General features: G+C 38.2%; 1 protein-coding gene across 2 annotated transcripts in view; it reads left to right on the top strand.

The window, feature by feature from the left end:
- The first annotated feature begins 1,637 nt into the window (after positions 1–1,637).
- KLHL15 (kelch like family member 15) overlaps positions 1,638–26,040 on the top strand; it is a 34,352-nt gene continuing 9,949 nt past the window's right edge. Inside the window, exons 1-3 of one of the 2 annotated variants that reach the window (XM_070291458.1) lie at positions 1,638–2,088; positions 2,655–2,854; positions 14,942–15,653. In XM_070291458.1, coding sequence (XP_070147559.1) covers positions 14,949–15,653 — 705 coding nt within the window. In that variant the 5' untranslated portion in view covers positions 1,638–2,088; positions 2,655–2,854; positions 14,942–14,948. Of the gene's footprint in view, positions 2,089–2,297; positions 2,855–14,941; positions 15,654–26,040 lie in introns of those variants that run through there. The other variant, XM_070291459.1, reaches the window with a different exon arrangement.

Below are 26,040 nucleotides of genomic sequence, written 5' to 3'. Positions count from 1 at the left end.
TTTACTTTGGTTGGTCTCTCAGAAGCGGAATGCTTCTTATTATACTAAGACCTTTCCATAAAACACTCACTTAAAAAAATGTATTATGCTTTTAAAAAAATTTTGTTTTAAAACATTTTAAAAAGTGGTAGTGAGGGAGGCATCAGTGAGTTAAGATAACTTTTTTTCAGGGGTGGGCTCTACATAGTAAATATAAAGATTGGTGGAAAGACATGGCTGTTTCAGAAATTATATACACACACATTTTGGACTTGATGAAATTTCACAAATGAAACCATGAAATATAGTAAGGAGTGTACTGATGGGGCTTCCTTGCTGATCCAGTGGTTAAGAATCTGCCTTGCAGTGTAAGAGATACAAATTCAGTCCCTGGTCCCTGAAGACCCCACATTCCTCAGAGCAACTAAGCCCATATGCCCCAACTACTGAGCCTGTGCTCCAGAGCCCGTGAGCGCAGCAGCTACTGAAGCCCCTGCACCCTAGGGTGGATGCTCCACAATAAGAGAGGCCAATGCAATGAAAAGCCTGCACATGCAAGGAAGAGTAGCCCCCGCTTGCGGAAACTAGAGAAAGCCCACGCAGCAAAGACGACCCAGCACAGTCAAAAATAAATAAATAAATCTTAAAAAAAAAAAGGAGTGTGTGGAAGACAACAGCTCATGATGTCACCCACTGCAGTTATATGTACACCTGCTACTCAGAATACAGATACATTTCAGTTCCCGCTTGAATAAGGAACAGAAGTCTCTCTCCAACAGGTCAGTGCCACTCTGTAATGTATAGTTTAAAATGTATGTCTGTTAGCTAATGTGCAAAAATCAAACTCCAGCACTTTTGGATGTCCAAAGTTGAATCTATGCCGTTTTAAAGTTATTTTATGACTTACAGTTTTTAAAAGCTGGTTTTATACTTTAAATTGGAAAAGGGACGCGTATTTCCCTATTTTCAAAAGATGAGAGTGATTCTCTTATTTTTTCCCACGGAGTAGACTACTTCAGCAAAATGGTACACCGTGTGCTATATCTGGCCTCTTGGGAAACATGACATATTCAAGTTTGCTAGAAAGAGATTAATGATCGCTTTCAGCCATACATCTCACTGTGACTTCTTCAGGATATTTATTGGTCTGAAGAGAAAATGGCGGCGGGGGTGGGGGTAAGAGAAATTTCTGTTTAGGATCAGAAATGGGCAATGGATGACTTAAGGTTAACTGTCCACTGGCTTCCAACTGTGTTTTTCTGTCATCTACACTTTTCCCATATGGAGATTTCACAACAATAAATTTACAAGACAGTCCTGTAATGCAGTTTTAAATTATTAAATCAAGAGAAGACGGTATGTAAAAAGCACGAGCTACACCTCTAGAGCCGATTTGTCAGAAACGCACAACAACCCTTAAAATCACTGCTCTCTGAATGTTCGTTCTTGCCATCTATTTTGACGCAAATAGAAACGGAACAGCATTTTTAGATCCGGCATTTCTGTGTGGTGCAGACATGCAGGCTTCTATGAATTTTCTCACCTCTGGGAAATGTACTTCTGAACCGTGTAACTGTTGTGCAACTAGCCAAGTGGAACTATGACGCAACAGTCCGCCGCAAGTTGCCTTTAAAACAATGATGTCATTTGGCGCAGATGTAGTCACGTTTATAACACAGGTAGATACCGCAAAGCACCCTCCATATCGTCCCTGAGTCCCCCACCCCCACCGTGTGCCAGATGCAAAAAAGACATTTTCCGGGTTTCCTAACCCTCAACTTGTGGAGGGTGGGCGCACCACAGTGGCTCGAGCCCACCGCTCTTGCAAGTGAAGTGGGACCGCGGCGAGGGGACCAGCACTGCCGAGAGTTCCCAGCCCCGACGGCGAAGCCGCAAGGGAAGCCGCGTTGGGCCGGGCCCACGGCCGCAGCGCCGACCGCTTTAGTCCCTCCGTGAGGCCCGCTGGCGTGGCGGGCAGAACGTGGGGCCCCGCGGGCGTGGGACAGCCCAGCCCCCATCCCGCTCCCACACCCGCTCCCGCTCCCGCGGCGCCGGAAGTGACGCGCGCTGGCTGAAAGATGGCGGCATTGGCGCTCGACCAGGGGGAAGGTAAACACCCTCCAGGCCGCTGCCCGCGCGCGGGCCCCCTCGAGGCGCCGGCGGGGGCCGAGGGTGCCTCCCGGGCCTGCGTTCCAACTCTCGGCTTCCCACCCTTCGACCGCCCTACCCGCGTGGCAGGCTTCCGCGTTGTACGACGGCGCACCGGGCCCCCTGCCGACGGGCCCCGCCTCCCTGGGCGGGCCCCGGGCGGCTCCCGCGGCCCGCAGGGGGCGCGCGGCCCGGAGCGGCCCCTGGCTCGTGGCCCCGCAAGCTCCGCCCCTTTCCCGCCCCTTTCCCGCCTTCCTCCACCCCCGGCGTGGGTGATCCTGAGGCTCCGCGCGCTCTGGGGCAGAAGCCCGGAGACGCCGTCGTCGACGTCTTCACCGCCGGTGCTTCTCCTGCTGCCCGCGGCCCCCCAGCCCCTCTCTCCGCCCGAGGCCCCGCGTCGGCCCTCCCGCCGAACCCCGCCGGGCGCTGCGAAGCCCCTGGCGTTGGCAAGGCCGGCCCCGGCCCCGACGCCGCTCCGCCTCGCCCGACTGTCTCGAATCTCTCCTCAGTGCTGTCTTCTTTCCCAGGACTGGTTTCGTGGGGGCCGCAGGCGCGCAGTCTCGCCCCCCGCCAGAGCGCCCCGGCTCGGCCCGGGAGCGGCTTCTTGTAGACGTTCGAGGAGCCTGCCGAGTGCCGTCCCGGCGCCCGACCGCCCACCGTCCGGCCCATTGGCCCGCTTCTTCCTGATGCAGACTGCCGTCCACTAGAGGCTGGACAGACCCCCGAGGTGCGTAGCCGCCCCTGGCCCTCCGGCCTGCGGGAGCCCGGGCTTCGTCCGCGGCTCCGCGCTAGGCTCGGATTCGGTAGCCCCTTTGCACTGACCCCAGTCGCACATTTGGTTGACGCCGAGATCTAATTTGTCTTTGAGTTTACTTAGATTGTTTGAAATCTAATTTTTTTCCCAAAGAGGAAAAAAAAAAAAGGAAGAAGCATAATTCAGCCATTTTTTGCAGCACACAGCTGCAGGTACCATGATTATTTTCTCCCTATCCCGCTCCTTCCCTTTAAAAATGCTATTTTTGCCTGAAATAGAACTATGCGAAATGCGAGGCGTAAAACGCGGAATCAGAAGGTCTGGGTTCGACTAGGTGACTCTGAGAAAATCGCTTACCGAACCTCGGTTTCTTATCTATGAAATCGAGTCGGTAATAGCCACATCACAGGGTAGTGAGGACTGTATGAGGTCATATATGTGAAAATAATCCGTAGCTGTAAAGTGTTGTAAAAATGCAAGGCAATTTTTAAAGTAACCTTTGCCAGAGTGGTGAATGTTGTAGTGGCTAACTGTTGCTGCCTCTTTTTTCCCTATATTATAAGCGATAAGGACGGAAATTAGTAAAGCACTGCTCTGAATCGATTAGATATAGTCACGTTGCTTGGCCTTCTTCTCCGAAATGCTAACTGCTTATTTAAATAACGGTATTCTTTAATTCAAATTTAACGTTTCTGAGGTGCTTTGCTTTTCATTTTTCTAGGCCGCTTATGGCCTTTTGCTTACTCGGAATATTAAACACCTTGCATTTGTTGAGTCGTTTCTGTTTTTCGGATTTACATTTTTCAAGAATAATATCTTGATAAAATTGTCATTTGGAAAATGCTGTTAAGAGATATACCTTAATTTTTATTGCCTGTTTTTCATATCTAGGAAACAAGATGCCTGAATATTTCTACTAATTTGAAAATTGTTTTTGGAGAGCTCATACATGCATTCGGATTTCTGTAACTAATAGATCTAGAAATGTATAGAGAATCTCAGCTTTTTGACACTTAATATAGTTTTTATGTAATTTAATTCTCTTTTTAATCATCACCACACTTAGTTGGTGCTTGGAACCAGTTTTTCTATGGTAAGGGATGTTAATTTGCACTTTTTATTGCTGATCAGCTTGGGGGGGATAATGAAATACATAAGCCTTAAATACTTGTGGGTTGAAAATCGGAATTTTTTATCAGAATTTATAATATATATGTGTAACAGTATGGGATCATTCTTATTTGGCACATTAAAAATACATGGTCTGGCTTTTAAAAATGGGTCATAAAAAGTGAAAGAGAAGCTTTCTAAAATATATAGTTTTAGCCAATAAATGGGTTTTCTGAGTTTTTTTCCTGAAATGTTTTATTAAATTTATAATCCAATGCCGATTGTCTTTCTGAATATACTTTTGTTTTTTTAAAAAGGGCAGAATAATATAAGGCGGCAGGATTAAATTAGCAAAAGGAAGAGCCTACTTTAAGGTGCTAGCTTTTATACGTTGGACTTACTGCTTGTCCTGAAGATAAAATTTTGGCAAACCATTGCTTTATTGGGACTTTCAAAGTTTGGCCATCTTTTTGCCTTGATCTGGGTTACCTGGGGGTAAAATTTTGGAACTGGGACCGGTGTGGCTTCATGGGTGTCCAGAAGAACCCCAAATTTGGTTTAATAATCAGTGCGTAAAACTGATACTGTACAATATAAAGGTGAACAGTAAAATTCATGATAATGTAAATTTCTGATTTATCTTTACTTAGAATGCATTAAACAGCAAATTAAAAGAATACCATGATATATAGAGAGAGACCTCAGAAGAAAGGAGAAAGCTTTATACTTCAGTACCTTTTTTTTTTTAATACTTTAGTACCTTTAATGACACTTTTTTCCAGCTTTTGAACGAGGGGTCCCCCATTTTCATTTTGCCCTGGGCTCCTCAAATTATGTGGCACGTCAGTTGTCAAATTTGCCTTTTCCTATTTTAAATGTTTTGAGAGTGAAAACCATTAACTGTGAGGAGAATGAATCTGTAGTTTAGGAGGGGTTGGATTAAATTATTAGAATATATCTCCTTTGAATTGGTATGGTGTAGTCCATGTGGGCTTCCCTGGTAGCTCAGTTGGTAAAGAATCCGCCTGCAATGCAGGAGCCCCCGGTTCGATTCCTGGGTGGGGAAGATCCGCTGGAGAAGGGATAGGCTACCCATTCCAGTATTCTTGGGCTTCCATTGTGGCTCAGCTGGTAAAGAATCCGCCTGCAATGCGGAAGATTTGGGTATGGTCCCTGGGTTTGGAAGATCTTCTGGAGAAGGGAAGGGCTACCCACTCCAGTATTCTGGCCTGGAAAATTCAGTCCATGGGGTTGCAAAGAGTTGGATGCGACGGAGAGACTTTCACTTTCAGTCCATGTGGACTTTTTTCCCCCCCTAATTAAAAAAAAATTTTGGCCATACCACACTGCATGTGGAATCCTAGTTCTCAGACCAGGGATCGAACCTGCACCCCCTGCATTGGAAGCGGGGAGTCTTAACCAGTGTGCCTCCGGGGAAGTCCTCATGTGTTTTTTGTTTTTTTTTTTAAACTGAAGAGACATGAAAGGCAGTTATTGGTGAAAGATTGCAGGATAGTGGTTAAACTCCAAGGCTCTGAAGTCAGACTGGCCCCATCTTATTAGGAATCATAGCCTTGGGCAAGTTACTTAACCCCTGTGTGTTTTGATTTTTCTCATCTCTAAATCAGGGATGGTTACAGAACATGGAGGGTTCTGAGAGTTAAACTTATCTATTCATCCTATAAGTATTTATTAAGCACTTATTATGTGCCAAGCAGCATTCCTAGAAAGGTTCTGGGAATACAACAGTGAATACAAACAAAAAAAAAGAAAAGAAACAACAGAAAAATAAACTGAGTAAGGAATATAGCCTGTATCTCATTTAGTATACTGTGGAGACAAATAAAACAGAAAAGAAAAGAAGATTTTCTGTTGCATAGGGTGGGTGGGTGGTTTTCTCTTTCAGAGAGAGGTTGCGGGGCAGGGGTTGCCTCACCAAGATAAAACACTGGAGCCATGTATGTTGGGATTAGCGATCCAGTCAGAGGGAACGGCAAATTTAGGGGCTTTAAGGTGGGTGTGTTGACTGGTTTTCAAGAAGCAGCAAAGAGACTAGTGTGTCTGGGACAGGGTGAACAAGGGGCAGGAATTAGGAGATAATTATTATTTATTATTGCTGTTCTAGGAGTCACTGGAGAAACTCTCATAGTTCATCTTTGCCATGGGTATGTGTTTGTGTGTGTATATATACACACATGTACATATACATACATACTGCTGCTGGTCCGAAAGTGGGAGGCCTTTTCAGAATTAAAAATTTTAGCTTTGGAATAAAGAAACTAGAAAAGGCAAGATATTTCCACAGGCTTTCTGTTTTTAATATAAGCCCTTTATAATTCATCTGGCTGAATCATTGAAGCAGATAAAAACGAATAGAAGATTTATTCTTTGTCTCTGATAAGATCATTGAATTTAGTTAATGATTCTGCATCACTTAAAAGATTTACAGGAAATCCGTATCATAACATCAAGACCTTCCAGAAGGTTCAGTTGTTTACTTCTTGTGTAAAACTAAGATGTTAACATTATAGTATTGATGATTTCATGTTAGAAAGTAACTTAGAAGATTCGGGGTTGTATTCCCCAGTAGAGGCTTTTCCTAGAATTCTCACTGGATCCAATCTCTAAAGGCTAGGGAAGCTGTTTTCCATGACATCACTCTTGGACTACTTTTACTTGTGAGGAATAAGCAGAGGAGCATTAAACTAAAATCTTCTGATGAAAAAATAGCATTGAAACAGGAGTGGGTTTTTTTTTCTCATAAGGGTTCTTTTTATTATAGGATGACTAAATGCTAAACATACCTGAAAAATGAAGTAATTTAGATAACAGATGCCAACTGGGAGGCTGGAGGACCCAGAGCCTTTCTAAAAGCTTAGTTAAATAGTCATTGGCAGTTTGGTACTGACTTATAAAAACATTTTGATGGACAAGAAAGAATTTCCAGTAGTAAACAAATTAGTTAACTTATGCAGCCTTTTCTCTAATATTAGACTTAATTGTTTCTCAGTTTGAGCAGTATATCTCAGGGTAAAAGGGCTGCGAATAGAGCTAATAAAGTTGGTCTGTTTTTGAATTTTTCTTTCCTTTTAGATTAAGTTGGTCACTTTGAGGTTGTTAAATAAAAGATTTTTACTTTATAGATTAAAGAAATTGTGAGGAATTTTATGATTCAGAAATTAATTCTGTTTTTATCTGTAGTAAGCCTTGCATTTTCTTTTTAGTATGCAAGTATGGCATTTTCTACGTAGGGTTTAACATTGGTAGGCTAACAGTTTGAGGATGAAGGTAATATGAAATAATTTCAAATTTTCACTGAAGATATGCATATCAACCTCTGAGAATCTAGCTTTGGTATTGAATAAATTAGGGATTTGTATGAATTTTCAAGCAGCTGTGGAGATAGTGTGAAAGCATTAAATTATTGCTTATGGCATAAACATGGAGGTTAATTTTGAAACATCTCTACTTGCCTGGAATTTTGCCTTCCAATCAGAATGACAGCCTTCTAGCTGAAAAGGAAGCATTTAATTTCTTTGCCTTTGAGTTCCTGTCTAGTTTTACCCTCACCAGACTTTCTTTACTCGTCACTGGAGAGTTTGAACTGTTAGAAATTTCTGTGGTATAAATAGCAGTAATGGTCTTTCAGAGCAGAGGTAGGAAGAGGTTGCTTTGTGTATGTGTGTGTATATTGTCATTTATCTCTTGTACAGTCAGTGGTACTTAACTTTTTGGTCTTAGAACGTCATTATATTCTTAAAATTTATTGGAATCTCAAAGAGCTTTTGTTTATGTGGGTTGTATCTATTTATATTGAGCATTGTAGAAATTAAAACTGGGAAGTTTGAAAAATACCTTAAATGAATTTAAAATCCCATTACTTGTTAATTCTAAATTTTTTTTTCTGGCCTCACCAGGGCCTATGGGATCTTAGTTCCTGAGCCCCCAGCATTGGGAGCTCAGAGTCTCAACTACTGGACCACCAGGGAAGTTCCTAAATAGCATTTTTTAAATGAAAAATAACTACTTCCCAAACAACAAAAAGCTTAGAAGAATAGCATAGTTTTACATTTTTGCAAGTCTCTTTAATGTCTGGCTTAATAAAAGACAATGGCTTCTTATCATTTCTTATCACATGTAGTCTCTGGAAAACACTGAGAGAATGAAAGTAAACAAGAAAAATCACTTTTAAAATTATTATGAAAATTTTTTTGATCTCACAAAGTCCTCTTCGGGGACTGAAGCCCCTGGACCACACTTTGAGAAATACTATACCACTCATTCTCATGCACAGAGAATGTGAGGCTTTATTTTTTCTTTAGTCAGTGCCAAGTTTATGGAAGGGGACAAACTCCAGTGTTTCTTTCCTGATAATATAAGTATGCCTTGTCATTTAGTTTAAGTTGGTTCCCCTTTTGAAAAAAACCTACTGTTTGGAATTCTGAAGGCCAAATGTAGAATACAGAAGTGTAGAAGGCCAGGGGTATGCAGGTTCATAAACCCATGATTTCTCTTAATCTGACTTACCTGTTTTCAAGAGTGAGGATACATGATTTTTGTACACTGAGCATTTTGTTAGTAAATAACTTTTCTCAAAGCTCCTTAACAGATTTTTTTTTCTCCAAACCTCACTGATTTTGTAGAATTATTTGATTTTGTTTACTTTTACAATGATTAGTTCTTACAATTACTAATTTATTCCTTAAATTTCTATAATTATCTATATAAATTTTGTGTTTTCCTTTTTGTATTCTTCTTACACTTTTTCTTGTTATTTGCTTATATGTGTTTTTTGTGTGTTATTTTTGTTTTATTTTAATTTAAGCCTTTTTTTTTTCTTTATAGCTTCCAGGGTATGGATTGTGAACAAGGTGGTTTTGTTTCACGTGTTCATTTGTAAGTTTGGTTGTTTGATGCCTTAAACATTTATGTTACAGATCCATGCTGTCCAATAGAATGTAATGCAAGCCACATATGTAATTTACAATTTTCTCATAGCCACAGTTTTAAAAAGTAGAAAACAGGTGAGATTAATTGTAATGTTTTATTTAACTCAGTATATCCAAAATATTCCAACATGTAGTCACTATTAAAAATTTGTATAATGAGATATTTTCCTTTTTTTTTGTACTAAGTCTTCAAAATCGGGTGTTCATTTTACACTTAACGCACATCTCAATTTGATCTAACCATATTTCCAATGTTCAAAAACCCCATAGGTAGTGGCTTTCATATTGAACAGCACAGATACAAAGAGTAGTTACTCTTGTTGGGGCAGAAAAGCTAGAAAATTGTGCTTGTGTGAAGAGAAAAAATGGAAAACAATGCCATTGCAAACAAGGTCCAGTGTTTTGACTACCAATACATTTCCTGATCTCTTATAAATTTGCATTGTGGTAAACCTTAGGGTGGTGTGGGGTCTGTAGAGGGGAGTTTGAAGGGTGTTAAGTTCCTGTGGTTGTGTGGGTGATAAGGACATTAGGTAAGAGTTAGACAGGGAAGGCAGCATTGATTGACCTCTGGTGGGGTGCTTCCCTCTGGGCTAGACATTTAACTTACCTTAATTTATTTGATCATCACCCCAACTCAATAATAATAGATGATGATTGTTCCTAATATATGGATGGAAACTGAGGTCAGGAAGTTAGATTTCTCCCAGACACACTGATGGTAAGTACTAATAAGTGCTCTGATTTCAAAGATTTTGCTCTTTTCTAGCCACACTATTTTGTATGTTTTGCAAATCAGGTTCTAGCCTTAACTCTGTTTCAAACTAGTTATATGACCTTGAAGAAAAATATTACCTGTGGATATTATATCTTCATCTATCAAGTCAGAGTTGGCTTGAGTCCTGAGAGACTTTGCTAAGAAAATAAGCTGGATTTGAAGTGCTGTTGCTAAGAAGGGTTTCTCCACATTAACTGGACTGTTAAAGGGTCAGGGTTATTTTATTCATTCCAGTAACTGTATGTGAAGGGGCGTAATAATAGGCCCTAAAGCTATGGTATACTTAAGGACCATATGCTGTTCTATGTTGTCATGTGTATTAACTCATTTATTTCTCACAGCAGCCTAATGAGATAGGCTCTGTTAATATTAGTATCCCCTTTTTACAGATGAGGACATTTAGAACACAGAGAGGCTAAGTAGCTTGCTCCAAGGTCACAGAGCTAATAAGAGGTACAACCAGGATTCAAACACAGACATCTGACTCCAGACCTATACTCGCTACTGTTTAGAGACTGTATCATGTTGAGCAGTTAACATTGATACTGAGTATCGATATACATGCTTCCCGTAAAAGTGTAAGATATTGCTCCTTCCCTAAAGCTGTCACACTGATAGATGCACAAAGCTTTTTCATGTAGAAAGAGTGACTGCAAATTTCCAAGCTATTACAAATTAGTAGAAGAACTTTAGATCAGATAAACTTCAGAAGTGCATTGCTAAGACCTAAAACATAGCTATAGTTTATTTACTTTGCATATCTTTATAAGTGCTTTACACATCTGTAAAATCATATAAAAGTAAAATAAATGAAAGTTTTATGACTAAAAATCTTTAGAAATCATGTTTAATGCTTTTGTAGATGTGGAGATAAGGCCAAGAAAGTTTGAGTAACTTACTCAAAGTATAGCTATTTCTATTTTAAAACTGTCTTAGTTAGGAACCTTGGTTATAGGTAGGAAAAACCCACCTGAGGTAGTAAAGGCGAGTGTGGGGGGATTTATGCTGAGCATGTAAGGATTTCTCTCAGCACCCACTGGCAGGAGTGGAGCTGGGCCTAGGGACTGGGAAAATGAAGGCGTTAAGGAGCACTCCCTTTCTTCTGTCTTGGCTTTCCTCTTTTTTCTCAGTTGACTGGCATTCTCTGATACTCAGCCCACATGACAGGCAAAAGTTGGTGCCCACAACTGAGCAGAAGCTACTCTTCGACATGTTCTAGTTCCAGTCATACACAGTGCACGTCTGTTTCTTTTTCTTTCTCTCTTCTTTCTAGATTCTTGACACAGGAGCACTCATCTTAATTCATATTTCCCAGCCCCATCTGATTATATCTGATATACTGTTAGTGTGTCCATGGAAGCCTGTGTGCTAGGAACCCCCCTCTGTGGGCTGGGTGCTTAGAGGACAGCAGGTGCTGCCCTTACGTCTAAAGACCGAAAGGATCTTTTGCCTCACAGCTTACCAATTCCCTCCCACCTCCTTTGTGCTATGATGTTTACACCATATTAAGTATCTGGAAGCTAGGTTACTTTTTTTTGAGAAAGCATAGTGTCTCCTTTAAAAACTTTCCTTTAGATAGACTCTTTGTCAGAAAGGTGAATATTAGCTGTTTGAGACTTTATCACATAGTGATACCTGTTGAATAGAGAGAGTTACTTTGACAAGAAGTGAAAGACAGGGTATTTTAGGCACTGTCAAAATAACAGATAATGACACAAAGCAGTTTCATCTCAAGTATGTGAATGCTGGTGTTCAGCCTTCCATTATTAAATCTACATTAAAAGTGACCAATAAATCTTGATGAGTCAGAGTGATAGTTGGTGTCCTTAATGATCCTGAGAAAGATAGTGAAATACTGAAATTTTCATCCAGTTTAATTTGTTATATTTTTTATTCAAATTATTTTGAAAACTGCTAATTAGTGTGATGTTGACAGCACTCTACTAACCAGAATGTTTAATTATTCAGATACCACGGTGAATGACGTTCTTTTGTTCACAGTATGCATTTGTATATATGTGCTTTATATCGACTTGGAAAACTCTAAGTTCGTTAAATTTGCCTTTAAAATAATTCAAGAAATAAAATCTGATAGCTTGCTTTAATCTTGAATGTGTTAGTAAAGTAGTTCTGCCAAGCATTGATTACAGTGTCTAAAATATTTTATATCGATTTTCCAAATTATAGACAGCTCTCTTGTGTTCTCCCTTTCCAAAATGAAAGTATATAGCTTTTGGATTAATGGATTACTAATAAAAATTTTGATGTAAAGTATCTTGTGCATACTTTACTGTCTTAAGTAGGTTAACGTAAGTGAGCATGTAGTATAATTAATAAGACTTACAGGTGTAAGTTAGGGACAAATGGGGAGAAAGAGGCACCTAGAATCCTCTTGATAAGAAGGGAATACAAAAGAAAGAACTGACTGGGGAGAGGAGAGAATTAGGATTCTGTCTAGACATGATTTTGAGATCCCTGTGGTGCACCCAGAGGTATCTAACAGGAGATGTGCTATGTAGTACTAGTGTAAGGATAGCGATTGGGACAGTGGTGGTCAAGGCATTGGTAAAGGTAAATGTTAGTAGAAACCATGGGTTTAGATGAGATCTTTGAGGGAAATACAGTGTTTAGATGAAAAGATAAAAGGTGCAATACTAGAATCCTGGGGAACACCCATGTTTAAGGGATAGCTCAAGAAAAGTAAGTCCAGGAAGGAGATTGAGAAATAAGCAGCCCCCAAATAGGAAGAGAACTAGGAAAATAGAGGCCTGAAACTGAGAGAGTGATGAGCCAAGGGAGTAGGTCATGCTGCAGGAAGATCCTGCGAAACAAGGGACTGTGATGTAACCACTGGATTTGACAGAGGATTTTGTAGATTTTTTAAAATGAGCTTTTTGAAAGCAGTAAGATGCTTTTATTGAAGATAGATTAGCAAAACACAGATCAGCCAAAAGAAAAAAAAAGACTTGCCGGATAGTCTCCTGTCCAAGATAACCGGGTTTTTTTTTTTAGCATTTTAGTTTATTATCCTTTCAGAATTTTTTCTTATTTATTAACAAAGGGTTTTTATTTTCTTGGAGATAATCCCAGACTGGGATAACTACTGAATAAATGGGTTAATATGTCAGGGAGTTAAAATAGAGTGTCAAACAAAGTAGTCAAATCGAGTGATAGCTTGCCCAAAGAGTGGAGAGACAGTGCCTGTTAGTAAGTACGTCTGTGAAAGCACTGTTTTTACTCTCGGCAGCTGAAGGCTCTGCCAAACCCAGGGTGCAGAGGGGATTCCTGAATGGCACACACCTTTATATCTAATAGTGCCTGGCACACAGAGGTGCTCTTTTAGTTAACAAAGGGGAAGGCATCTGTGATGAGTGGTGAGGCTGGCAGCGATGGTCTATCTGAAGAAGAGGATGGAGCAGGTGCCAGCAATGACTGTGTTTCCAGCTGCTTCACTGGAGGGCTCATGGCCCACCCAAACACCCAACCAGGGTAAGGAAAGAGGTTGGGAGTTGGGGTCTGATACCAGAAGATCTAAGCTGGAGAAGGACAGGTAAAGTTTGGAGGTGACAGACCAAATGAAAGGGGAAGAGAATATTAAGCCAGAGAGTGGGAAGTTGACAAGATTTCAGGTGTGGATCAGTTCCTGATTGTGGTGAGGCCTAGCAGATTTGAGCATAAGATTTTAAAATGGAGTAAGAAGGGAGGTGACAAGAGTTTAGGTGATCAGGGAACTTCACCTCTCAGTTTTTGGGTGAGCGATCTTAGGTGAACATTGAAGAGGTGGAGAAAATGAGTCTTAGCCAAGTAACACAGTCATCAGCAAATGTGGAGGGAAGAGAGATCAGGATATGTGTATGTGATAAATAACAGGGAGCAATAGAAGGTGGATTTTAACTAAGAGAAAAGCCATATTTTAGAAAAAGGACAGTAGAAAGCCAAGAGAAGGCTCAGGAGGTAGGTTGTAAGCTATAGAAGAGCATTTTGTTCTAAGAACATAGAAGAGGGTATTTGTTTTGTTTTTAAATCAGACTGCAGAGAAAACTTTCTGTGACCAGCATGACGCTGTAGGGGAGTTTGTTTACACTGAAGCAGGGTTCCACAGGGCACAGTGGAAAGGGTTGGGAGGGAATTCGTGGATAAGGATGTGTCATTGGGGAGGAAGCTCAGAGGTATGTGAGGGTGAGAGTTGAGCAGAGGACCGATAGTTGGCCTGGGGGGGGGGTGGTTGTGTGAAAAGAAGAAAATTACTTAGCTTCATAAGACATCTGATAGACTGAATTATTCTGCTTAAGAGATCTAATTCCACTATTTTGGTTTCATTTCTCTGATATGCAAAAATGCAGTTTAATTTCCTTTAAAATTGTATATTTATGTTTTAAATATATAAGCTCACTGTTTTTTAAAATAAAGTTAATGAGGTAAGTAAGTATACTCAAAATTTCCTGAAATCCCACTACCCCAGGGACATAATTTTGGTATATATTCCTCCAGACTGTTTCTCATCTAAACATATATATATATATGTGTGTGTGTGTGTGTATTTAGTTTTTGAAAATATACTGAGCATACTGTAGTTACCTGCCTTTTTTCCACATAACAATACATAGTAAATGTTTTTGTCAGAATTAGGTATATTGCTGCCATCGTTTTTAGTTATTACAGTAATCCATTATAGGACTGCACCATACTTGTTTCTGTTGTTGGACTTTTGAATACTTTACAGTTTTTAAAATCATAAATGGGGCTAGAAAGAAAAACCTTTGTGTGTACAAGTTGACATATCTATCTGATTATTTCCTTTGGGTAAGTTTCAAGGTCAGTTTAAGTTTGGCTAAGTTTCAAGGTCAACAGTATACTTTTTGGTTTAATTTCTTTTTTGTCTCATGATTTAGCATTTGGATAAGAAATTCTTTTTGGTTGATGATTTGAGGACATGTTTAAATATATTTGGTAAACAGTGTAAAGTCACTATGATAGGCATATATTTGTAAGTTAATTACTGTTGTTGAATAGATATTTAATAGATTTTTTTCACCGGGTAGGGAAGCCAAAAATATTAACCTGCAAATCTTTAAGTTGTCTTCTCCCAAAGGGTTTGTATATGTGAGACTTAACACAGTAGAATTGAGATAATTTTAAAAATCGTTTAAGTTCTAAGTTAATAATGTCTTTAGAATGCATGGAAATGATTAACACAGTTTTCTTTGATTACTTTTTTTCCAGGTGATCCATGGCAGGGGACATGGAAGGATTCTGTTCCTCCATCCATGACACCAGTGTCTCTGCTGGGTTCAGAGCACTGTATGAGGAGGGGTTGCTTCTTGATGTCACTCTGGTTATTGAAGACCATCAGTTCCAGGCCCATAAAGCACTCTTGGCTACCCAGAGTGATTACTTCAGAATTATGTTTACTGCAGACATGAGGGAGCGAGATCAGAACAAAATTCACTTAAAAGGTCTAACTGCTACAGGCTTCAGCCACGTCCTTCAGTTTATGTACTATGGAACTATAGAACTGAGTATGAGCACAGTTCACGAGATTCTTCAGGCTGCCATGTATGTTCAACTTATAGAGGTGGTGAAGTTCTGCTGTTCTTTCCTGTTAGCAAAAATCTGCTTAGAAAATTGTGCAGAAATTATGAGACTCTTAGATGATTTTGGTGTAAACATCGAAGGAGTCAGGGAGAAGTTGGATACTTTTCTGCTAGACAACTTTGTACCACTCATGTCCAGGCCTGACTTCCTGTCTTACCTGAGCTTTGAGAAGCTCATGTCTTACTTGGATAATGATCATCTGAGCAGATTCCCAGAAATAGAGCTGTACGAGGCTGTGCAGTCTTGGCTGCGGCATGATAGAAGACGCTGGAGACATACCGATACCATCATTCAGAACATCAGATTTTGTCTGATGACCCCATCCAGTGTTTTTGAAAAGGTTGGTGCATTTGAAAGAAATAGACAAAACTCATCATTTAGCTAATAAAACACTATGTCTTTAGAGATAAGATTCCCAGGCTTGGTTTGAGCCAAATAGTTTTTAAGAATAGTTAAATAGTTTTAAGTTAAATAGTTAAATAGTTTTAAGAATACTTAAATAGTTTTTAAGAATAGTTACACATAAAAAGTCTAATTTGTTGCAGCTTGTGTATTTAGGATTTTTAAAAACACATTTTGTGGGTAAAAGATGGACCAGGTAGGTGGTAGAGTAGTTTCACTTAGAAGGTACTTTTAAAGTTGAAGTATAATTATTTAATCTAAAAGATTGTAAGTTTGCTTTAGCTTCTCATTCTTTTCACAGAGTAATTAAATCTGAACTGGGTCAGTCTAGCTCTCTTTTTAAAAATTAATTTAAGTGATACATGCTGAAATTAGAGTCGAGAGGAGTTTTATAGTTCTGAATGTTAAACATTAACACAACCTCTTATTCCTCTAAAATGTAGTAAGGAAGAACATAAAATAGATCTTGAAAAGCAGTAGGGCTTGGTGGTGATTTTCTTCCCTTCTCTTACCTAGTTCTGCATCCCCCTCTTTGTCCATTCCCTGCCACCCCCCGACCCGCACTGTGAATACTAACTACATTTAACCATGAAAACATATATTTGTCCAAAACGGTTGTTTTTGGCATTTCAAAGCAAATAAGACTATAAATCTTCTATCTACATTGATCAAACATTCCTGTGTACCTTTCCCCATGTAATAGTTCTGTTATCTTAAAATTGTCTTTCTCCAAAACAGCCTTGGCCTTTTTGCATGTAAGCATTTTTCATTTTTTACCAGTCTCAGTTGTGATCCTTTCTTGCCCAAAGGAGAGAAAGCATTTTCGGTAATTGCTTAACTTAATTGGTTTCTAATCACATAGTTACCTCTGGGGCTCCGTTTACCTCTTGCATCTTTTCTTCTTTCTAGAAAGCGTACTTAAATCTTTGGTTGACACCCTTCATGTTAGGTAGTTCCTCAGTTTTAGTTACCAGACCTGGTGATAAAAATACAATATTTGCAAAGAAGGGTTGTTTATTACCATTTGAAAAATAAGCAAATTTGTGCCTTCAAACAACACTCAGCCGCCTGGGATGTGTCTTTTTCCCCCTCTGAAATGGTGTGAAATATCGTTAACTTATACTTTCAATAGATAACTCAGTTTTGTGGGATTTTATCTTTATTCTCAGAATGTACTGATATGGCAGACATAATTGAAACTAAAGAATACACTTTTTAATTACTTTTTGTTCAGTGATAATCAGCCCCATGTCAGCAGTGCAAATCATTTTTCTCTGCTGTTTTGATTTTTTTCCTTATTGTTTTTATTGCCTTCTTTTCCTAGGGAATCCTGTTTTGTCTTTACATGTTAGATGTAGATGCTTTCCCACTACTAAAGCAAACAACCTTGCCCTCCCCAGCTTCAGTTTAGATGGAGGTGCTCGTGAAATAGAAAATAAAATAAAATTTTCCCTCTTGTAAGACATTATGATGGATAATTGATAGCAGTAAATGATTTTTTAGTGCTGAGTTGCAAGAGAGAGGTAATTCTACACAACCATAATACCATTATTGAAATTAACAGTCTTTCCTTAATATGTAATATCCCAGTTTATTTTGTTATTCTCAGTTATCTCCAAGATGTCTTTTTAAGCTGTTTTTTGAAGATTTAATCAAGGTTCATATAGCACATTAGTTATGATGTCTCTCTCTTAATCTGGAATGGTGCCTTCTTTTTCTTGTTTATGATGAGGATACTCAAACATAGAAAAAGTTGAAAGAATAGTATAATGAATAGCTAAGTAACTATCACCTAGATTCAAGAACTGTTAACATTTTAGCATATTTTCTCTATATAGATTTTCTTTTGCTGAATCTTGGAGAATAAGTCAAAAATACAACATCTTGTCTCTTAATACTTATTAACATAACTCTTCTAAGAATAAGGATGTTTTCCTACTCAAGTTCAATACATTCCACCCAGGAAAATTAACAGTAAGACCCTAGTATCAACTAATAGCTAGTTAATATTCAAAGTTGTCCCCCAGATGCCCTAGAATCCAGTCATGGTTTATGCATTGCTTTTAGTTATCATGTCTTTTTAATCTTTCTTAATCTAAAACAGTCCCCCACTTTTTTTTTTGAGAAAAATCAAATTAGCAATTTTCTTAGTGTGTCCCCACATTCTGAATTTATCAGATTTCCTTGTGTTGGTGTTAACTTAGTTGCTCTCTTCCTTATATTTCCTATTAACACATCTAACATCTAGCATCCTGTATTTTCAGGAACAGTTACAGGAAAATATGGTTGTAATGCTAGAGAAAGTCTTGGAAAACTGCTTAGCACCTCTGATCAAACTTAGAATTTACCATTCTTTTTTGTATTAGGAGGCTAAGTAGCCCCAAATCGTCAAGGACTTCATTCACACTATTCTGTGTTAGGTTTCTTTTACATTCATAAAGTTCCCCTCCCTTTAAAAAATTTGGAACTCTTCCATTCAATTTATAGAAACTGAAACTAGCTAAAGTGTCAAAATTAAAAGATTATTCTTTCTTACTTAAAAAAGTTGTATATTTATAACTCTAGAACTGCTCCATTCAGTACAGTCACTGCTTGTGGCTTTTGAATACTTGAAATGTGACATATCTCATTTGAGATTTCAAAGATTAAAAGATGACAAAAGATATAAATTATCTCATGACTATTATATTGATTATATGTTGAAATGATATTTTGGATATATTGGATTAAACAAAATACATTATTAAGGTCAATTTTACCTTTTTATTTCTTAAAATACGGCTGATAGAAAGTATAAAAATTATATCTCTGGCTCACATTTGTGGCTCAGATTATCTTCTGTTGCACCAACCTGCTCTAGAAGTTCAAGGAGTTAAATTGTGCTTTAGGAACTCTAAAGGTGCATACATTAAACAGCCTTTCTCACATATTTAACCCCTCTCCTGGAGTTCTAGCCTTTAGAAATGTTCTGTTAGGTTTAGTGTTCAATTAACAGATAACTTACCTTATCTAATTATTCTGTGGAGTGGCTGATGCAGATAACTTGAGAATAGCATCTCTTTGTCTGAATCCTTCCCCTGGCCTCAGGACAATTCAAAAGTGATTGAACAGAACTTGGTGAAGGAATCTTGAGAGATTTTAATTCTTCCTTGGGTAGTAACTCAGACCTGAGCAGTGGCTTTGTAAGGGTCATTCTGCCTCTCCCGGAGGAAGAGCCCCCACTGATTCCAGGGACCTGGATCATGCCCTGTAGATCTGCCAGAGTCTTTAGGTTTATTCTTTTCCCCTAGTCCTCTACTAGAATTTCTCCCTAGCTGAAAACAAACTGTCTTAAACTTCTATACTGAATACTCTGGGATAGGATCTTCACCCAGAAGACCAAGACTTCGAGATTTCCACACCAAGTTCCTTCAAGGCAGTGATTCTCCTAATCTGAACACCTTACACATACATGCCAGGCCATGCACCGAGTGCTCTACACAAAGGCAAAGTCAGTAGGTTCTCTCTGTTTTGTAGCTAGGAAAACAGGCTCAGAATGGTCTGGGAGTCTTATCCCAGAATAGGCGGCACTGTCCAGGCTGGAACCCAGGTCTGCTTGCTTCTCAGTTCAAGCTACTGGAGTAGGGAGAGGAAAGGATTCTGTGGTGCAGAAAGCATGTAGTTACCCCTGTGGCCCTGCTTGGGTGGCTTAAAAGTTGGTACAGAGTTGTGAAAATCCTAACATGTTTGCATGAATGAAACATAGCCTTAAAATTTTAATGGCACTGAAAAAAGTATAAGATATGGGAATAAGATATGAAAGCGCAATTCTGGAGTTTTTACTGTATAATCAGGAAAGCTGAAAATAAATTTAAGGATCTTGTCCTTTTGATACAGTTGTTAAGGAGTTCTTATGATTCGTTTTATCTATAGTGGATTCCCAGTTTTAATACTAGACATCAATTTCAGTTTTTACATAATGTAAATGTCTGTGGCATATATTTTTACCAACTCTAATGGTCATTGCATCTGTTGACAGAGATTAGGCCTAACATTTGTCATTCTGAATTTCAGTGATATGAAGATTTAAATAGTTTTAAACTTTGTTCTCTTTGGTCTTTTAGTTTTTAAGAAACAATTATTGGTTTATCAAAAACATTTTATGAAGTTAACATGTATTTGGCAAAAGGCATATGTACTGTTTTGTACAGAAGAGATCTTTTTAGAAAATTTGTTACGTTAGTCATTAAAATACCCATATATTGATTTATCTTCCATATCATAAATATGCATAAAGTAAGATTTAGCATACCAATGATGTCCTTAGAAATTGTATTAATCATAATCATAAAATCTTAAGATTTTTCAGAAAAAAATATTTTAGAAGGAATCAGGTTATATAGATGAATTCTGCTTTATTTCAAATATTTTGTTTTATAATCTAGTTTATGATATTCAGATACCTAATGTGCTTTTTCCCTCTGATCTGTTAAATGTAATTCACCATATCCCCCCAAATTGAGTTTATATAAACCTTTGAAGAGCAAAACTAATGTTTTAATGAGAAAAGATGTTAATTCTTCACTGAGACTGTATTTGGATTTAACAAATCATATCTACATTTGATAAAATTTGTTGTTATAAGGATATTTACAGGCTTGAGATAATTTTGATAGTCCATTAAAAGATAAATTCATTATTAGTGAATATTAATCCTAGGATCAGAGTGAAATTTTATGCTTAGAAATGCTAACACTTTTTAAAAAATGTCTTTTTACTTAAGGAGCAGAATGTGTGCCTTTAAAAGCTACACTGTGAAATGGGGATAAGGCAGGTGTCCTGGACTCACCTTGAAACTGATAGAATTTAAGTATTACAAGTTTACCTTACTTAGACCCTTATAATACCTTCCTAAGAACATGGTAGCTCTCAGAACTGGTCTTCACAAAGCACTGATAATCTTCCAAATATTTCCCTCTCAGCATAGTTGGTTTATATAGCATTAACAATGGACTGTGACACATAAGTGACATTAATGTGTCATGTTTGGGTAGTGTGATATTCTGGTTAATTGAGGCACAACAATTGCCTTGATAGATAATATAGATTAATTCTACTTTATTCCATTTGCTTTTAGCAAGGACACATCTATAAAAAGTGTAGGTGGTATGCACCCTTCAGAATTCTTTCATTTAGGCACATGTTTTGATCCGGACTTGACCAATCCAAAATTTCTGTCCAGAAACCAAACTAATAACTCTAGTGTTAGCACAGTTTGCCCAAAAATTCAAAAAAAGTAATTACTTCTAATGAGTTAAGCTACAATCAGACAAATCTAGAGGAAAAATAAATTTCCTTCTAACCCTCACAGTTTTAAAAGAAACAGCAGTGCTGTATTTGACAGTAAAAATATTTTTAAAAGATAATAACCTGGATTTCAAGTGTGAACTTTGATTAGAATTTCTAATAAGCTTGAGTTGTTTTTGAAAAAGTTTAAAATCCCCTTCATATATTAACAGGACTTATATAGCTATAAACTTGAAATTACTTAAGTCAACAATCAGCTCACTTGCCCCTTGGAGTGAAAGCACAAGATTAGCAGGTTTTTGTTTGAAACTAGGTCAATGGGTTAAGCATACTTTCTCAGTGAATTTAAAATCTTTTTCTACATGTTTCCTTTTTGCCGACCTCTCCCTTCCAGCTCCTTGGACTTGGATGATTGTAATTAATACGCATACAGTTCTTTAAAAATTGCCCAGGGTATTTTTCTCAAGTCTTCTGCCCTTTGTGTATAGATAAGAATGTTCTTATTTTCCACCTTTGATTTACATTCACTCCAGGTTCAGGTTCCTGGAGAGTGCTGGTAGTCTAGGTGTTGACTGGTGTTCATCCCCTGAAAGAGACTATCTTAAGCTGACAGGAGCCTACTAAAATTGGAGTTAAAAAGATTCAACCTTATGTGCTAATTTTCCTTTTAAATAAAAGGGAGATGAAAACAAAAGCACAGAATTGGAAATTGACTGTAGTAAAAGGAAAGGAAGACATGGAATGTGGATAGCATGTTTACCTGTAAAAGGAGAAAATTTTTTTAATGAATTGGGAAAAATTAAGGGGGGAAAAAAACCATGATAAACAGAAATTGAAAAGGATCAGAGAAGTCAGAAAGTGACTGGAGAAAAAGTTAGGAGCAGGAAAGGAAACACAGGGACATATTAAGATTTTAGGCTTTAAACTTTTAATTCTCAAATGTAATATTTGCCCAGAAAATGTTCTGTGTCATAGATAAGCCTTGCTCATTCAGAAGTTAGTTTTAGGATTAAACTTTTTACTTTCTTCTACTCTTCCGTATTTATAAATAAGATATTTACATAGTTGAGAGTATTTCCATAAATAGGAAAAAAGTGTGTAAAAAAATGTTGTGAATTCTAGAACTTAGTTGTATTCTCTAAATATTAGTATAAGCAAATGATAAGATGTTCTTAACTCTTTCAAAATTTTCTACCTTTAGGCTTGTGTACTCTAATTTCTAGTGGTGCTCTATTACTGTTGCATGAAAATTGGAAGAAAATTAAACTTTCTAAGCACATTTATTTATTTGGCCGCACAGCAGGGCTTGTGGGATCTTAGTTCCCTGACTAGGGATTGATCCTAGGCCCTTGGCAGCAGAAGCTCCAAGTCCTCACAACTGGGCCACCAGAGAGTTTTGTAAGCACATTTATTTATAATTAATTTTTTGGAGTATAGTTGATTTACAGTGTTGTATTAGTTTCTGCTGTATAGCAAAATGAATCAGTTATACATATTCATGTATCCACTCCTTTTTAGATTCTTTTCCCATATAGGTCATTATAGAGTATTGAGTAGAGTTCCCTGTGCTATAGTGTGTATATGTCAATCCCAATGTCCCAGTTTATTGCCCATCTACCCTCTTGGTAACCATAATTTGTTTTATACATCTGAAACACACTTATTTTTGAGTTAAACATTTTTCACTGTATAGAAAAGTTGAGCAGATAAGAGGACTCACCAGATTGTGCTGAAACTCTTATTAGAATATTGTCCTCAGGGAGTCCTCTCCCTTGCTCCCATTTGCCCTGGTCGCTTGCCTTCTGAAGCTCTGTCAATATTTTAGACTCCTGCCTGCTTGGAGAAGACAGGATGGGTAAATCCTTTTTTAAAGTTTGCCTTTACCATTTGGCATTTGACTGCAATTACAGTATTACTAAGAGGATTTGTGCTTAGCAGGAACTGATATTTTTAAAATAGCCTTATCCCTGGTCATTATTCAGTTTTTCAGGACAAAGGGATTAATTAAAGGCCTTTTGCAGCTAACTTTTTTGTGATGATTTTGTTTCACATAAATCAGGATCAACTTCAGTTCTGAGCATGATTTTATAAATAGACTTCGGATATCAGGATAGATGCTTTTGCAGTATAACATATAAAGATTTCCACATTTTACTGAATATAAAAATCAGTATCAAATGTAGCTGTGGTTCCCAAAGACATAATTTGTTTTCCCACTAAAGTTCCCTGACAGTCACTGCTTTATTTCTGGGTATTGGAGAATATTCGATCATGTAGAAAGGATGATAAAATTGACAGCCAGGACTCAATCTTCCTTCTACATGACATCATTCCAAAATTTAGGTTAGTAGTTGTGAATGTGGGAAGGGCTGGAGACATATCTGTTCATGCAGCGTATTCCTTTTTATAATGGGAAAATACCTAAACTGGAGGCTTGTCCATGGTCACACAGTGGCCTGTGCACAGTGTCAAGTCTTAGACCTGGGATCTTGAGTTCAGAGATTATTCTAACCCTCAGTCCCCACCCCTTCTACCTCCCCACAACTGGATAAACTAATAAAAGACATTTTGTTTTCGTTTAGTATAAGTGTATTGGGCATTTAAAAAATCCTATCAGAAGGTGAAACAGCTGATAATACCTTAAATTAGTTAGCTTAAAACGTAAACTAATTTTTTAGACTGTACCCCTTTTTAGTAGAGATTTTTAAATTGTAGATTTTTAATAAAAAAAGTAGTAAGCTCTATGGAAATGCCTGTTTTAATTGTATTGCCTGTTTCATTTTAATTCTTTCAAAATTAGGAATAGTATAAACAAATTACCTTTAAAAGTTAAAAACTTAAGTGGATTATACAACATTTTGACAGTGAGGGGAGAATCATGGAATTTTTACCCAAGGGTAATGGCTAGCTAATAATTCTTTGACTTAATAAATATATTTCTAGGAACCACACTTAAAATTATTAATATCTCACATTTTCTCTATGTGCATGTACACAATTACATTAAACTAAAAGATTATTAGAGGAGGAAATGGCCAATTCAGAATTTTTAGATCACTGTCTTTAAGAGTTACTCCAAAATCACTGCAGATGGTGATTGCAGCCATGAAATTAAAAGATGCTTACTCCTTGGAAGGAAAGCTATGACCAACCTAGATAGCATATTCAAAAGCAGAGACATTACTTTGCCAACAAAGGTCCATGTAGTCAAGGCTATGGTTTTTCCAGTGGTCATGTATGGATGTGAGAGGTGGACTTTGAAGAAAGCTGAGTGCTGAAGAATTGATGCTTTTGAACTGTGGTGTTGGAAAAGACTCTTGAGAGTCCCTTGGATAGCAAGGAGATCCAACCAGTCCATCCTAAAGGAGACCAGTCCTGGATGTTCATTGGAAGGACTGATGCTGAGGCTGAAACTCCAATGCTTTGGCCACCTCATGTGAAGAATTGACTCATTGGAAAAGACTCTGATGCTGGGAGGGATTCGGGGCAGGAGGAGAAGGGGACGACAGAGGATGAGATGGCTGGATGGTATCACCGACTCGATGGACATGAGTTCAAGTGAACTCTGGGAGTTGGTGATGGACAGGGAGGCCTGGCGTGCTACAATTCATGGAGTCGCAAAGAGTCGGACACGACTGAGCGACTGAACTGAACTGAAAATACTTTCACTTCAAAATGCTTTTCATAATACAATTTTTAAAGTGTCAAAGCATGAAAAGTGATAATATATTCTTTCCAAGTTTCAAAATAAGACAGCTTTTTAAATCCTAGAAAGGATAAGGAAAGTAGTTCAGAACATGAATGAAGTGTCGTCCTTCCCATATTCTTTCTTTTGAGAGCACCTGATATACAAATAGGTAAACTGTTATATGAGGAGCCAATGATGAGAGAGATGCTTTCTCTGTGAAAAGGTGAGCCACACATTTCTTTTTGGATAGTCCCCTTCATTAATGTGTTTTAAGTGATTGCATTCATGGAGAAGGTTTTAAGGTTTTGGCCCTATGCTTTCTGTTCTAAAGCAGAGTGCCTGTAATAACTTTGTCTAAGATTATCAGAGAGGCATTAATTTCCTGTTTCTGCCATGAAAGGAGAAGCTAGTTATGCTTATGGATTTTGTGTGGTTTTAGAGTAAAATTTCAGCAGTAAGTAGCCCAGAGAAAAGGGCCAGGTAAATCTAGAACTTCTATCCTTGGCAGAGAGAAGTTATGAGCTAAACTTCTTTGGTTAGAAGATCTCTTATGGTATAACAGCTATCTCAAAGGCACAGCTTCCATTATGGTGGACTTAGAGGTAGAACAAACTGGGTAAAGGTGTAACTTTGACTGGGACTTCAACATAGTGCTAAAGTGACGCTTGTAAACCCGTTGGAACCCAGGTACCAAAGAAGCACAATAGAATGAATAGGGAGAGGACAAAGGGGCCAGAAGATTGGGTATAAACAAAGACTAGGAAATAGACTGTAGGAAGCCATTAAGCTGGTCCCATTCGATGTGATCTGCAAGAACCTGGGGTTGGAAGTTGGAATGCCATTACAGGCCATGGTGCCTAGTTCTCCTGAAACACTGGCTAGGTGGTCACACCTGAAGTTTCTTCAGTGGCAGTATGCTTAGAGATATACTGCTCTTGACTTTGGGAACATGCACCTGTACCCTTTTTATTAGAGCCCTTGTGAAAAGCCAAGTCCCTCATGAGCTCATTAGTAACTATATGTTGTACATATATTAAGCACATTTTCCCCCTGCATAGACTACCGAGTCCTTTTTTATTTTTTGAGAATATTATGTATACAGCTCTGCAAGTTTTGTCATTTGACATTTTAAATGTCTCTGTTACTGCATATGGATTAATCTCATTCTTTTTGATTGCATATGTTATATAAGAGAGTTTGTTCAGCCAGTTTCATATTGATATGTGAGTTATGCCCAGTTTTTGTGCTCTTACAAATAATAAGGCAGTGAACATCCATTAAGCTGTCAGTCCTGATTACAAAGCTTTTCCTTATATTGGCCTAAAATCTTTTAGCCTCTACTTACTAGTCT

This window comes from Ovis canadensis, chromosome X (assembly GCF_042477335.2).
Source record: "Ovis canadensis isolate MfBH-ARS-UI-01 breed Bighorn chromosome X, ARS-UI_OviCan_v2, whole genome shotgun sequence".
Lineage (NCBI taxonomy): Eukaryota > Metazoa > Chordata > Mammalia > Artiodactyla > Bovidae > Ovis > Ovis canadensis.
Note: the sequence above shows the minus strand (reverse complement) of the source record. Positions and strands in the feature narration are given on the sequence as shown.